This window comes from Staurois parvus, unplaced genomic scaffold (assembly GCF_062004578.1).
Source record: "Staurois parvus isolate SC_StPar_1 unplaced genomic scaffold, SC_StPar_1.0 ptg002686l, whole genome shotgun sequence".
NCBI classification, from domain to species: domain Eukaryota; kingdom Metazoa; phylum Chordata; class Amphibia; order Anura; family Ranidae; genus Staurois; species Staurois parvus.
The window spans coordinates 772,745-788,304 of NW_028320482.1; the positions used below are offsets into that span (position 1 = coordinate 772,745).

Below are 15,560 nucleotides of genomic sequence, written 5' to 3' on the forward strand. Positions count from 1 at the left end.
TCCCTAGTATCGCAATATACTGTTCCCCAGGATCCCTTGCAATGTCTGCTGGGGGCACTGGACCCGGCCCCTTGTGAGGGGCCTGACAAGCCTATGTGATAACATGTATGAAGTCATAGGTTCCCTTTATGGATACCAACCAGGAGGGTATATTAAGGTATCTAGACTATTATATCTGGCTAGGAAGTTGATTGCAAGGTACTGGTTATCGTCGGCTCTGCCGACTAGTAAGCAATGGATAGATTATGTAAGTCGGTACTCCCACGGGAGAAACTCACATACCAACATCGCAATGCTTATCATAAGTTGCGGCAGGTGTGACAGGGTTGGCTGGATACGCCTGGGCTCGCCCCTCCTCAATTGATAGTGGATCGGCTCTTGAAGATGTGACGTTTTATATCAGGTGTGTAGCTCCACTCCCCTCCTGAGATCATGTGCATCCCCCCTTTTCTCTGATGAGATGTCTCGGGTGAACCAGATATTGATGTTGTTTTTTTTATTGATGGTATGTTTTTGGCTTTGTTCCTTTCCCCCCATTTATGTTTTACATCTGGACAGGGAGGAATAAAAGGTAAAAGGAAAAAGTAAGGTATTGTCAACAAGGCCTTTGATCCTTGTGGTCTCTTTTTTGATTGATTACTATCTCTGTTATTCTGTCTATTACGGGATCTGCGTATCCTCATTGATCTATTTATGTATAATCCTGATGATGCAGTTAGGCTTCATGTACACAGGATGCTTCTGAACGATGGAAACCGACTGCTGGAAAACTGACTGTAGGTTAAAAACGTCAGTTTAGCCGCGTTTGCATACCGCGTTTATGAGTGTTTGCGTTTAGAAGCGTTTTTTAAAGGAAACCTCAGGAGACCTTCCAAAATGCCCAGAATGCACTGAAAAACAGTAAAAAATTAACTATTTCAAACATTTTGAGATAGAGAGAGCAGAAGCAGAGAGAGCAGTATTTGTTGAGATTAGCTGTCTATTTTTTTGTGGTGTTTGGATGTGTTTCAGCTCATTTCTGTGCAGGAATTATTGCAGCCGTGTCTAACATATTTCCTTTCATGCGAAACCTCAAATTATGGTGTATCGGGTCCATTTGAGTACCGGGAAAACGCTTTGCATGCATTTTTCATGATGAAAAAAGGCTCTGGACCAGGGTGGATAAAAATCAATGTTTTTTTTTTAAAAAAATCAAAAAAATCAGATTTTTTTTATTTAAAATGCTTTTTGAGGAAAATATATTCCCATCCAAAGGTTATTCCATCATGAAATAAAGATTAGTTTTTTAATTATGTAGAATAATGCTGTATATGTTTAATTTTTTTGGTAAATAAATGCCATGAATCCATTCACAATGTCACGCTCTTCCAGAGGTTTCTGTAAGATTATTGGGCAGTTTCTCTGCCTACAAGATATTATCACAGATGATTGGTTTACTTTTGCAGTTCTCAAAACTGAATTTGACTCAGCGGAGATCACATGCCTCTTCTTCACAGCAAAAATGTTATAACATGAACAGAGTTAAGAAAAAGACCTTCATCCTAACTTCTAGAAACCGATGAATACAGAATCAACCCCTTCACTGCTAAGTTTCAAGAAGTTCAGTGAATAGAATAGAAACAATATTTTTCTGATTGTTTGGAGTGGAATAGATCTGCACAAGAAGAAAGTGAAACGAAGTGTGAGGAGGAAGGGGCTGACAGTCTAATGCAGGCCATAGATGGGTCGAAAATCGGCCGATTTTTCGCCCGAAAATAAAATCGGCCGATTTTCGGATCGTTAGTGGGCTATTTGGTCGGCCGTTTTTCGGTATTTTGGCCGTTTTTTTCTTCTGTAAAAATTGGCCGATTTTCGCGGCAATTAGTGGGCAAATCGGCCGATTTTTTGCCGATAAAAAATCTGCGCATGAGCAGTGACCTGCAAGAGGAAGACAAAAAGAAGAAAAAGAAGAAGAGGAAGAGGAAGAAGAAGAGGATGAAGAAGAAGAGGATGAAGAAGAAGAAGAAGAGGATGAGGAAGAAGAAGAAGAGGATGAGGATGAAGAAGAGGATGAGGAAGAAGAAGAGGATGAAGAAGAGGATGAAGAAGAAGAGGATGAGGATGAAGAAGAAGAGGATGAAGAGGAAGAGGATGAGGGTGAGGAAGAAGAAGAAGAGGATGAGGAAGAAGAGGATGAGGATGAAGAAGAAGAGGATGAGGATGAAGAAGAGGATGAGGAAGAAGAAGAAGAGGATGAGGATGTAGAAGAAGAAGAAGAGGATGAAGAAGAAGAGGATGAGGAAGAAGAAGAAGAGGATGAGGATGATGAAGAAGTGGATGAGGAAGAAGAGGAGGATAAGGATGAAGAAGAGGATGAGGATGAAGAAGAAGAAGAGGATGAGGATGATGAAGAAGAAGAGGATGTAGAAGAAGAGGATGAGGATGAAGAAGAGGATGAGGATGAAGAAGAAGAAGAGGATGAAGAAGAAGAAGTAGGATGAAAATAAAAAGAATTCCAGTCCAGCAAAAAGTGTCTCTGCAGAGAGCTCCGCTATTTCTGACAGTTCTCTGACAGTTCTTTGACATTTACAGAGGTTGCAACAATGTATCTATTTGTTTCCGAATAAAAACATCTGTATCCTAAATGGAAACAAATAGATACAATGTTTCAACCGCTGTAAATGTGAAGGAACTGTCAGAGAACTGTCAGAAATAGCGGAGCTCTCTGCAGGGACACTTTTTGCCGGCTGTAGAAGGGATGAAAATCGGCCGATTTTTTTTACCATTGATGGTAACGTCGGCCGCTTGAACGACCGAATTTTCGTTTTTTAAAAGAAAAATCTGCCGTTTTTTTCCCCATCTATGGCCTGCATAAGTTTCCTAAAATATATATATTTTGTTTAGCCAAATTAGTTACCAAACATGGATGTTTAAGCAAATCACATATGCTGGAATGTTATTGTTTCAGTTGAATAAATCTATTTAAATTGTTATTATTAAGGTAATGATTATTTTTCTCCTTCCTAAGTACAACAGAAAAGTTGTCCAAATATGAATGATTAACATATTAAACTGGGGTTAAAAAAACTAATAAGAAAAGTTGTTATTCTAAAAATCTTCATCTACTTGTATATTAAAGTTATACCAGCAAGAATTAGTCTTTATGTAGAAAACTAGGATTTACATCAAGCCTTACTGACCAGGGATTTACATCGTGATTTAAATCAGTAATGATTTAAATCAAATCCACCCTGCTCTGGACAACATCTGGAAATGGAAGAGTTAAAAAAAAATTAAAACGCTTATAAACGCAGTTAGCTGCGTTTAGCTGCATTTACAAGTGTTTGGCATTTGAAACGCTGATAAAATCTACTTCTGAATGCAAATTTTCTGCATTAAAAAAAAAGACTGTAAACTCAACTGCCTAGTGTACATAGACACATAGGAAAACATTAGGGAGAGTTCAGGGGCTGCTGGAAAAACCAGCCCCTAAACGTGAGCTGCAGTGTACATGAGCCCTAATATTGTAGATTCTGTAAGTACTGTTCCATTTTTTTCACTGTCTTGGCAATAAAAGTTGTTTTGATTAAAAAAAAAAGCTGAATATCAGGTCAGTGGTGACGCAGAGACCCTCCGATTGGCACTCCACCAGCCTGGGATGCAGCCATAAAGTCTGTGGTGTGACACTGGACCTCTGTGTCAGCCTATCTACTCTGCTTCTCAATCCTTAACAGTTTCCAATCTGCCATGCAACTAAACCTCTAATTACCTATAGGCCATCAGATGCCGAACCCGGCTCTACCCTATGCTGCTGACTGAGCCCTGAGCTAGAGCTAGCTAGAGAACCCCACACCAGAAGGGACTGCAGTAAACTAAGGTAACAGGAGCTTCATAGAAACTATTTTCAAGCCTTAGGCCGTCGAACAACTTAATCTCAACAAATACTACTCTCTCTGCTTCTGCTCCCTCTATTTCTCTCAAAATATCTGAAATAGTTAATTTGTACTGCTTTTCGGTGCATTCTGGGCATTTGGGACGGTCTCCTGAGGTTGCCTTTAAAAAAAATGTTTCTAAATGCAAACGCGCATAAACGCGGTATGCAAACACGGCTAAACTGACGTTTTTTAACCTACGTTTTCTAGCAGTTTATATTGTTCAGAAGTGTCCTCTGTACATGGAGCCTAACTCTTGGAAATGTAAAAATGAGTAGTGGGACTACACTCAAACTGCATGGGTTAACTGTAACGGACCCCAGACACCCACAACTGGGTATCTCCGTCAAGAAGCTGCTTCTCAGGCTCTGGAACACGAGTTCAGTGAATCTGGCTGTTGTTACCCCAAGATCCAGACGACACCAGATTTGAAGTAAACCAGGAGGTAGACTACTTTTTTTGAACACAGATACAATATATATACACTCAGGGGACAATCCCCCCTCCCTGCATAATGACACAGGGCAAGGCAATCTACATTTAGTAACAAGAGACACACAGGTATTCAAACTTCACACCAGCAGACAGTCCCATCAGGAGGGAGGGCTGCTGGAGACACCCCCCCCCACTAAGCTAATACACATAAACACATACATCCCATAATAGTTTGCTCCCAAGCCAGACAAATAGTAGAACAATGGGATGCAGCCACATAACATCAATCAACAACCCCCCACCCCACCTATCTCCTAGACATGTCTACACAATATTAGGACAGATCACCCTGTACCCGTAACAGGCACAGGGTGACTTACACATAAGAGGGATATGGGGAGCTGAGACAGGGGTCTCCCCACCTCTCCAAAGTGAGCTGTGTTCCATGGGCCCCCCACCCAAAGTGATTCCTGTCACATTAACTGCTTGTTTAGTCTAGTGGAGAGGAGAAGAGCTTTTACTTACCCAATTCTCCACCTCCCTCCCCACCCCATGCTCCAGCGGTGGACTGTCCATCAGCCTCACTAAATCCAGTGCAAGACTATGGACACTGCATTGGTTTTGATGACATCAGGACCTTAGATCGCTGGAACATTGGGGAGAAGATGTTGTTGGGTCTGGTCTTTCAGCATGGAGGATTGGGTTAACAGATCTTTTCTATGTCTCCATTTGTAAGGAAAAATGTCTTATTATCTGGCATTTCATTGTGTTTAATGCCTCCATTTTAGATGTGTGAACAAGTTAGTTTCATTTTTATATGTCACTTGTAACAACTCTTTGTTTCATGAATTCAGTTTCCATTCTTTAAAAATGGAATTGCCTTATATGGTGGTCTTCAGTCATTTGTGGTCGTTATCTTTCTTGATAAGAGTGCAACATTTTATTGGTCATTACTGTCACAAGTTAGCTTGCAGTTTCTTATTTGTGTGTTCTTACCTCCTTGCTGCTGTGCCGTTCCTGATCCCTTTCACGTGTGTTTGTGCTCACCTATGGGCATCATCTGCTGTTCTCTGAGTTTTATTTCCTTCCCTTCCATCACTTCCTGGCCCGCCTCCTTGTTTGCCTGCCTAAGTAAGACATGCTCAGTCTAGGCCACTTTGCCTGAGCAACTTGCTAGTTGTTGGAGCTCCTGTGTGTTGCTATCTCCTGTAACCTGCATTGACTACTTGTGTACTGACCCCGGCTTTGTTCTCTGACCTTGCTTGTTTCCTGCCTGTCCTGACCTCAGTCTATCGGATTTCCGTTTGTCTCCTCCTATTGTACTCTGCTCCCACTAGCAGTCTCCTCATCCTCATCTGGGTGTACCGAGGGGCCGTGACCTGGTCCCAGCTTGCTGCAAGTCCATCCCCACCATCAGGGGCTCTGGTGAAGAAGCAGGCTGGGGTTTAGACTCTGTGCCCTGGGGAACCCCGAGTTGGCAGTCTACAAGGGCACACTACCACAGGTTTGTGACAGTGTGCTTAGGCCATGAGCTCCTCAGAGACCCGCAGCCTCTCCTGGAACAACTCCAGTGTTTGGCGCAGAATCGATGTCCAGCAAACCTATCAGGAATGTATTATGCACTGTCTGCAGGAACTTTCCTCCCGGTTGGATCAGCTACAGGTTGTGTCCACTTATTCACCCTCTGTTTTGGCTCCTGTTCCAGTTCCTGCTGCTCCAACCCCCGCTGTTCCTCCAGTGGAACACAGTTCTTCAAAACTCCAGCTACCTCCACCGCTTCGCTTCTCTGGTGATCCCAAAGCTTGTCGGGGCTTCATCAGTCAGTGCTCAATTCATTTTGAGCTAGCAGCCCACCATTTTTCTACTGAACATTTCAAGGTGGCGTACATGATTTCACCTTTTCTGGTGAAGCACTGGCTTGGACCTCGCCACTGTGGGAGCGTCAAGATCTGTTTGCAACCTCTCAGCAAGCTTTCCGTAAAACCTTCGATGTGCCCTGCAGGACTTCATCTGCCGCAGGAGCTCTTCTTTGGCTTCGTCAAGGTAGCAGGACTGTTGAACAATATGCAGTTCAGTTTTGTACCTTAGCTTCAGAACTGGCATGGAATAATGAGGCCCTTTCTGCAACCTTTTGGCAGGGTCTAGCAGACCGTATTAAGGACGAACTAGCTGGAAGAACCATACCCACCTCCCTGGATGACTTGATTGCTCTTAGCATCCAAATCGATATCCACTTCCAGGAGCAAGATCTGGAAAGGGCTCGTCCACATCACCCCCCGGTGGGTTCATTTGCTCCTGTTTTCCAGAAAACCCCTGATCAACTTACCACTGCAACAGTACCGACATCTGAAGAGCCTATGAAGTTAGGCCGAACACGCCTCTCTCCACAAGAGTGATCGCGTCACCTAAGATTTGGCCTATGCCTTTACTGTGGGGCTGAAGGTCATATAATTAAGTCCTGTTCTGTCCATTTGGGAAACTCTCGGGTCTAGGTAACTCTGAGGGAGGTGATATAGACCAAAACCTGAATTCTACCTTCTTCCCTCGATTATCATACCTGTCTCCATTCATTGGGCCCTGAACTCATACCAGGTTTCTGCTTATGTTGTCTTTGGGGCAGCCGAGAACTTCATTGAGCAATGTTTGGCCACTGAATTGGGCATTTGTCTTGTCCCCTTGATGACACCCCAAACAGTATCGACAGTTGATGGCTCTACCTTGGCCTTAGGACCTCTACGCTTCCGAACCACCTCCATACCTATGCATGTTGGCTCTCTTCATCGTGAGGAAATCTTCCCAATCCTCCCTAAGTCTTCAAGTCCCATCATTCTTGGACTTCCATGGTTACAGAAACACTCACCCAATCTTGACCGGAACTCTTGCCAAGTATTGTCTTGGGGGTCAAAATGCAATTGGAACTGTCTCCCTAAGGTGCTCCCACCTCGCACTGTACCCGGTGGTTGAGGCCACCACCTCTTCGATGCTCCCTCAACATTTCCAGGCCTTCCAAGATGTTTTTTGTAGTAGAGCTGCTCCCCTGCCTGCTCCTATTGCAGGCCCCCTTCCGGTGCTGTCCACCTCTAGTTCCTCACCCTCTTTGCTGCCCAAACCATTGGTCCCTTTACATACTGTGCAGCTCAGAGCTCCAATTTTGCTACTTTCTGGATGGGTGGAGGCCCCAACATCTGTGACCTCTATACTGTCTGCTGAGACCCCAATACCCCTACTCCTTTCAGCTGCTTTGGACCCAGCCGTGGTTTCCACATTAGTAGCTACAGTGCCTTCTGTCCCCTGTCCTGCCCCCATGCACCCTACAGTGCCTCTGTCCCCTGTCCTTCCCTCATACACCCTACTGTGTCCTCTGTCCCTTGTACTGCCCCCATACACCCTTCAGTGCCCTCTGTCCCTTGTATTACCCCAGGTTCCTGTTCTGCACAGCCTGTTATGCCCACTTGTCAAATCAAAGCCTTCAAGCCTTCTCCTGTGTCCTCCCTGGCTGCCTCTTCACCAGACCCTTCATCTTGGTTATTGGTGTCTGCTCCAGCCCAGCTTCCTGTCGTGTGTTCTCCCATTCTTACTCCTTCTGAGGCAAATGTTTTCAAGAACATCTGTCAGCTTCCAAGTACAAAGTAGCTGCAGATTGTCATCACCGGGTGAGACCCAAATGTCTCCCTGGTGACAAGGTTTGGCTCATTACCAAGAATATCCATCTATGAGTACCCTCTATGAAGTTTGCTCCTTGTTTTATTGGTCCATATACCATCCTCCGCCAGGTCAATCCTGTTGCTTTCAAACTTTGCCTCCCTTCGCATCTGAGAATCCCTAACATTTTCCATGTTTCTCTTCTGAGACTGTATATCATCAACAAGTTTTCCCGTCCTCATCGTCATCCTTCCCCAATAGTGAATACTTCGGATCAGTATGTAGTCAAGCAGATCTTGGATTCCAAATTCATCAGAGGGAAGCTCTTGTATCTAATTGACTGGAAGGCATATGGTCCTGAGGAGAGGTGTTGGATTCCTTCTGATGTTTCTGCACCCCATCTGGTGGACTTTTTTCATTAGAAGTTTCCCCTTAAGCCTGGCCCTAAATTAGTGGGGAGACCTCGTAAGAGGGGGGTACTGTCACATGTTAGCTTGCAGTCTCTTGTTTGTGTAGTCTTACCTCCTTGCTGCTGTCCTGTTCCTGATCCCTTTCACATGTGTGTTTGTCTGTGCTCACCTATGGACGTCATCTGCTGTCCTCTGGGTTTTATTTCCTTCCCTTCCATCACTTCCTGGCCCTCCTTGTTTGCCTGCCTATATAAGACATGCTCAGTCTAGCCCACTTTGCCTGAGCAACTTCCTAGTTGTCTGAGCTCCTGTGTGTTGCTATCTCCTGTATCCTGCATTGACTACTTGTGTACCGACCCCGGCTTCGTTCTCTGACTGTGCTTGTTTTCCGCTTGTCCTGACCTCAGCTAGTCTATCGGATTTCCGTTTGTCTCCTCCCATTGTACTCTGCTCCCATGAGCTGTCTCCTCATCCTCAGCTGGGCGTACCCAGGGGCCACAACCTGGTCCCAGCTTGCTGCAAGTCCATCCCCACCATCAGGAGCTCTGGTGAAGAAGCAGGCTGGGGCTTAGACTCCGTGCCCTGGGGAACCCCACGTTGGCGAACTACAAGGGCTCACTACCACAGGTTCGTGACAATTACAATATTTCGTTGGTCATTCTGAATTTGTAAAAACTGCTAGCACACATTAATCTTTCAGAGATTTAGTTTGCACACTTCGGTGTCCGGAGCTTTATTTCTCTAGAGCTCAGAGGCTAGAAATAACTGAAGACATTTAAGGGGCTACAGACATAGGTTGAATCCTTGCACCCTTGACCTAAAAGAGCAATTAACACTTGCAGTGGGGGCACGGCTGGATGCACATTCTTGGTTGGCGACCACTGTGGGCATCAATAAGCGATGACAGGTGTATTTTTAATATACATAAGGCCACAATTGATCCATACGTATGTATAATGGAGAGTCTTCATGATAACTACTCTGTACAGTATATCCAAGTTATTGCTATTGTTCATCTTTTTCTTGATGTTATGTTATAGAATATACTGTTCTCCTCCACAACTTGCCCCTGATGAAAAAGTGATCTGAAACGCGTCGGGTTTTTCATGGATGACAGAGGATATTTCACTGAATAAGTCAATCACTTTGGAACCTTTACAATATTGTAGCCAATGCTTCATGCACTTTGCTGTTGTTTTATATATTACATTAATATGTGTTTTTTTTAATGCATTAATAAAGAAGCATACCTAATATACTGCAAGGTGAACACTGCACAGACAGTAGCACAGACCTAGCCATCTGGCAGTAGGACAGAAACCCTTCTGTCACCAGACATCAGATACACACTCAAGCTGCAAAAGTAAAATTCTTAGAACACAAATACTTGCCCAATAGTCTCTGCTTCTGATCTGGATGAGATGCAGCAGCAACTCCTGCATGGAAGTTTATGTCCAATTCTTTCCCTGTTTCCTGAAAACACCCCATCATGAGATATCACAGACCTTCAATCAGGGTTTCTGACCTACCTAGCAGGGAAATAAGGTACCTGTCTATTATCAATTAACTGTGATATTTACCAAGCAAATGTTTTTTACAAATACAAACACTAGACGGACACAGCTCCCTGCACATCTGTCAATTCCCACCAGGGGTAGCCTGCTCATTAATGCCTTTCATCCCCATCCTAATATTGTACAGCCAATAATGTCCAGAAAATTCTATGTCTACAGAAAACCTGCACAGATCAGATGACCATGTCAATTAAGATGGAGAATAATTGGACTCACATGACTGAGAAGATACTAAACTTCACCCTGGAGATCATCTACCTGCTGACCGGAGAGGTAAGGAGGATTCTGGGAGGTCACAAGACATCACTCTTATCTCTATTAATAAGACACAGACCTGACCGGAGAGGTGAGGAGGATTCTGGGAGGTCACATGACATCACTCTTATCTCTATTAATAAGACACAGAGCTGACCGGAGAGGTGAAGAGGATTCTGGGAGGTCACATGACATCACTCATCTCTATTAATAAAACACAGACCTGACCGGAGAGGTGAGGAGGATTCTGGGAGGTCACATGACATCACTCATCTCTATTAATAAAACACAGACCTGACCGGAGAGGTGAGGAGGATTCTGGGAGGTCACATGACATCACTCTTATCTCTATTAATAAGACACAGAGCTGACCGGAGAGGTGAAGAGGATTCTGGGAGGTCACATTACATCACTCTTATCTCTATTAATAAAACACAGAGCTGACCGGAGAGGTGAGGAGGATTCTGGGAGGTCACATGACATCACTCTTATCTCTAATAATAAAACACAGACCTGACCGGAGAGGTGAGGAGGATTCTGGGAGTCTAACATGATATTCCTATTGGTTCCTCAATACAGAGATTTGATCTTGTGAAGTCAGGTGATCATATGACCATCACAGTGCCTCCATGTGACTCCCTAAACCCTGAGAGACACAACATGCAGAAGATTCTAGAAGTCACCAAGAAGATGATGGAGCTGCTGACAGGAGAGGTGAGCGGTGCCGGGAATTCTGGGACATTCTCCAGTAACAGACAAGGGATGTGTCTGGATGGTGACTGTATCATTGTGTGTGTCAGGTTCCTATAAGGTGTCAGGGTGTCACTGTCTATTTCTCCATGGAGGAGTGGGAGTATTTAGAAGGACACAAGGATCTCTACAAGGACGTCATGATGGACAATCAGCCGCCCCTCACATCACCGGGTAAGAGGAGACTTTATTGTAAAGGAGAGAGCAGTACGGAGGATCCACCTAGATCCCCCATCATCTGATAAACACATAGAAACAATGGATTCAGTCAGTGTGTGTGTTTCCTACAGATGGATCCAGTCATGGGAACCCACCAGAGAGATGTCCCCGTCCTCTGTATTCCCGGGATTCCACACAGGAAGGTCACACCATCCCTCACCATCATCAGGTAGATGAATCCAGTCATGGGAACCCACCAGAGAGATGTCCCCGTCCTCTGTATTCCCGGGATTCCACACAGGAAGGTCACACCATCCCTCACCATCATCAGGTTGGTGGAGTTGAGGGTCTGGAACATAAAGTGATGGAACACTCTGACATGTGGAGACGATGTGTGGACTCTACAAGATGATATTTTCTATGTGATCTCACATCATAAATCCTTCTATATTACAGATGTTATTTCTGCCATTCTGTTGGTTTAGGGTGAAGATCTGATGAAGATGAAAGTTGAGGGTGAAGTAGAAGAGACGTATGTGAGGGATGATCAGCAATATACGGAGGAGGCTGGAATGATGAGGACATTCAAAGAGGAGGACACTCCTACAGAGATCAGCACAGGTGAGACACAATATATTCTTCTGTTATCTCTGCTCTGTTACTGCACACTGATTGGTCCAGAGTAGGGCGGGAGATGAGTGGTATCAGCCAATAATAGGTTGACAATAGTCACTGATACCCGTCCTGCTCATTATGTCTTCTTTTCTCGCAGATAAACCCCCTTCTCTGTGTTGCAGACACAAATTATGTTCTCAGACATTATTTATGTAGATTCTGGGGGTCATCTGGCAGTATTCGGTTGTATTTCACTCCTAGTCACAGTAGCCCAGATGTAATGAAACAGATTGTGCCTTTCTTAGGTTGTTCCCTCTTCTCCAAGTAGACTCGGGGCTTGTTTACATTTGTCAATTGGATTTTATTGTCCCTCATCTTCTCCCTCTTTTGCTGCTGAGGCAGTGGCTAGAGGTTTACTCATGCCCTGGCCATTAAGCAAAGCATTGCAAGAATTATATTACATTGCTATATAGTTACATACATAGTTAGTCTGGCTGAAAAAAGACAAAAGTCCATCCAGTTCAACCATTAAAAGAAAGAAAGTTATAATCCTACATCCACAGTTGATCCAGAGGAAGGCAAAAAAACCCAGCAAAGCACGACCCAATTTGCTCCTGCTAGGGGAAAAAAATTCCTTCCTGATCCCCCGAGAGGCAATCAGATATTCCCTGGATCAACTTTACCTATAAATGTTATATCCAGTTATATTCTGTGTATCCAAGAAAGAATCCAGGACTTTCCTACAGCAATCCACTGAGCTGGCCACAACCAACTCTTGAGGGAGTCTATTTCACATTTTCACAGCTCTCACTGTGAAGAAACCTTTCCGTGTTTGGAGATTAAATTTATTTTCCTCCAGATGTAAAGAGTGCCACCCTTGTCCTCTGTGATGATCTCAGGGTGAATATTCTTTGTCTTGCTTGGTGGGCAGTATCGCCCACTGAGCATAACTCACTCAGGTGAATCAAGGTGCATTGTCTGATATTTAGGGGGTTAAACAAGCGGTGAAGAGGCAGTACAATGTCTCCTCACCGCCTGTCTATTGCTGTCTGAAGAGCGGGCTGAATGTGAAAAACATTGACTTTCCTAAGCCCGGTCTCGGCGAATGACTAGCACTGACTGAGGGAACATGGAAGAAATAGAACGGGTCTAGCTAAGACTGAACTAACTAGCATCAAACAGGATGGAAGTATAGAGGGAGAAACCAAAATCATATACTAAACAAGTTGTAGTGATCCAAACATGCCACTAGATGTCAGCATACTACAAAACAATAATAACCCGATGCAGTTCCATACAAAACAGAAGATTACATAAAAGTGGGACAGAACAGTTCTTTTCAGCAGAAGCCTAGACCTACGGACACTTGTTCTATGCTAAAGGCTCTACCAGTCTGAACTTTGAACCTCTTAGTTACCAGACCCAGTGCCTAGCCTTGTGGTTGTGTGAAGAGCATGCCTCCCCAGTCCCCATTGGTTCCTGCTCTTCTGACTGGGGAAATGTAGAAGTGATCTGGGGGGAGGACCAAAGGACCTTTTACTGAAGAGGGGAAGTCACAGCTGGTTGGGATGTCTACAGAGAACATCTGCTCACCCAAGTCTACCTGATCCAGATGGAATCTTGATTTAAGTGAACACACTGTTTTGTATCTATTGATTATGTTTTTATATTTTCCAGGATACGCCATCGAGGAACCCTCAAAGGATCATCTCACTTTATCTTCGGGTTGTAAAATGGAAGATGAGGAGATCACAAGAGATTGTGCCGGAGAAACAACGATGATCTCCGCTATGGATGGTGGACTTCACAGTGTGGATGGACCATCAAATCCCTCTGACTCTGAGCAACCTCGTACTGTGAGGGATGGTGCTGGAATTAAGGAGGAGGAGAAATTTTCCTGTCCTGAATGCGGGGAAAGTTTTAACTCTGAATTAAGTCTTATTGTACATCAGAGATCTCACACGGGTGAGAAGCTTCATTCCTGTTCTGAGTGCGGGAAATGTTTCCTTCATAAATCAGAACTTGTTATACATTACAGATCTCACACGGGGGAAAAGCCATATCTCTGTCCTCAATGTGGAAAATGTTTTACAAACAAATCAAATCTCGTTAGACATCAGAAATCTCACACGGGGGTGAAGCCGTATTCTTGTCCTGATTGCGGGAAATGTTATACACAAAAATCGCACGTCATTTCACATCAGAAATCTCACACTGGAGAGAAGCCATATTCTTGTCCTGAGTGTGGGAAATGTTTTCCACGGTTGTCCAATCTTTACTTGCATCAGAAGATTCACACAGGAAAGAAGCCGTATTCCTGCTCTGAGTGTGGGAAGTGTTTTTCATGGAAATCAAGACTTGTTATGCACCAGAGATCCCACACTGGAGAGAAGCCGTATTCCTGCCCTGAGTGCGGAAAACGTTTTCCACAGTTGTCCTCACTTTACTCGCATCAGCAGACTCACACAGAGGAGAAGCCGTATTCCTGCTCTGAGTGCGGGAAATGTTTTTCATGGAAATCAAAACTTTTTATACATCAGAGATCTCACACGGGGGAGAAGCCATATTTCTGTCCTCAGTGCAGAAAACGTTTTACCCGGAAATCACACCTTGATAGACATCAGAGATTGCACACTGGGGAGAAGCCATATTCCTGTCCTGAGTGCGGGAAATGTTTTTCAGAGAAATCAGACCTTGTTAGACATCAGAAAACTCACAGAGGGGTGTAGGGATGGGTTGAATATGCCTGGGTTCAGTTAGCAGGGGATTTGCTGAACTGTTCCTCTGAATGTTGTTAATTCGAATGTTACTAAAGTCAATGGGAGAAGAATGTTTCCAGCAATAGGATGTATCATTACGTCCTTGGGTTTACAGTGGGGCAAAAAAGTATTTAGTCAGCCACCAATTGTGCAAGTTCTCCCACTTAAAAAGATGAGAGCGACCTGTAATTGGCATCATAGGTAGACCTCAACTATGAGAGACAAAATGAGAAAACAAATCCAGACAATCACATTGGCTGATTTGGAAAGAATTTATTTGCAAATTATGATGGAAAATAAGTATTTGGTCCCCTACAAACAAGCAAGATTTCTGGCTCTCACAGACCTGTACCTTTTTCTTTAAGAGGCTCCTCTGTCCTGCACTCATTACCTGTATCAATGGCACCTGTTTGAACTTGTTATCAGTATAAAAGACACCTGTCCACAACCTCAAACAGTCACACTCCAAGCTGGGAAGGCTGAATCTGCAATAGGCAAGCAGCTTGGAGTGAACAAATCAACTGTGGGAGCAATAATTAGAACATGGAAGACCTACAAGACCACTGATAATCTCCCTCGATCTGGGGCTCCACGCAAGATCTCACCCCTTGGGGTCAAAATGATCACAAGAACGGTGAGCAAAAATCCCAGGACCACACGGGGGGACCTAGTGAATGACCTGCAGAGAGCTGGGACCAACGTAACAAAGGCTACCATCAGTAACACACTACGCCGCCAGGGACTCAGATCCTGCAGTGCCAGACGTGTACCCCTGCTTAAGCCAGTACATGTCCGGGCCTGTCTGAAGTTTGCTAGAGAGCATTTGGATGATCCAGAAGAGGATTGGGAGAATGTCATATGGTCAGATGAAACCAAAATAGAACTGTTTGGTAGAAACACAACTCGTCATGTTTGGAGGAGAGAGAATGCTGAGTTGCATCCAAAGAACACCATACCTACTGTGAAGCATGCGGGTGGCAACATCATGCTTTGGGGCTGTTTCTCCGCAAAGGGACCAGGACGACTGATCCATGTACAGGACAGAATGAA

At 44.3% G+C, this 15,560-nt stretch overlaps 3 protein-coding genes across 3 annotated transcripts in view; all 3 read left to right on the plus strand.

Annotated features, from left to right (window-relative positions):
- The first annotated feature begins 6,318 nt into the window (after positions 1-6,318).
- Positions 6,319-11,037, plus strand: LOC149429895 (gastrula zinc finger protein XlCGF53.1-like). Its single transcript, XM_089666333.1, has 2 exons — positions 6,319-10,245; positions 10,807-11,037. The coding sequence occupies exons 1-2, from the start codon at positions 10,150-10,152 to the stop codon at positions 11,035-11,037; spliced, it is 327 nt and encodes a 108-aa protein (XP_089522459.1). The 5' UTR covers positions 6,319-10,149.
- LOC149429896 (uncharacterized) overlaps positions 11,032-15,560 on the plus strand; it is a 137,073-nt gene continuing 132,544 nt past the window's right edge. Inside the window, exons 1-2 of the mRNA XM_089666358.1 lie at positions 11,032-11,151; positions 11,370-11,467. Coding sequence (XP_089522484.1) covers positions 11,067-11,151; positions 11,370-11,467 — 183 coding nt within the window. The 5' untranslated portion in view covers positions 11,032-11,066. The remainder of the gene's footprint in view (positions 11,152-11,369; positions 11,468-15,560) is intronic.
- On the plus strand, positions 11,499-14,679 carry LOC149429897 (uncharacterized). Its single transcript, XM_089666323.1, has 2 exons — positions 11,499-11,757; positions 13,429-14,679. Exons 1-2 carry the CDS (start codon positions 11,634-11,636, stop codon positions 14,478-14,480), a joined length of 1,176 nt encoding a protein of 391 aa, XP_089522449.1. The 5' UTR covers positions 11,499-11,633; the 3' UTR covers positions 14,481-14,679.

Excerpts from the sequence above, each read along its gene's own strand:
- LOC149429895 (XM_089666333.1), top strand. The coding sequence starts at position 10,150 with ATGACCATGTCAATTAAGATGGAGAATAATTGGACTCACATGACTGAG. Across the intron at positions 10,246-10,806 it reads TCTACCTGCTGACCGGAGAG|AGATTTGATCTTGTGAAGTC; the intron begins GTAAGGAGGATT and ends TCCTCAATACAG.
- LOC149429897 (XM_089666323.1), top strand. The coding sequence starts at position 11,634 with ATGAAGATGAAAGTTGAGGGTGAAGTAGAAGAGACGTATGTGAGGGAT. Across the intron at positions 11,758-13,428 it reads TCCTACAGAGATCAGCACAG|GATACGCCATCGAGGAACCC; the intron begins GTGAGACACAAT and ends TATATTTTCCAG.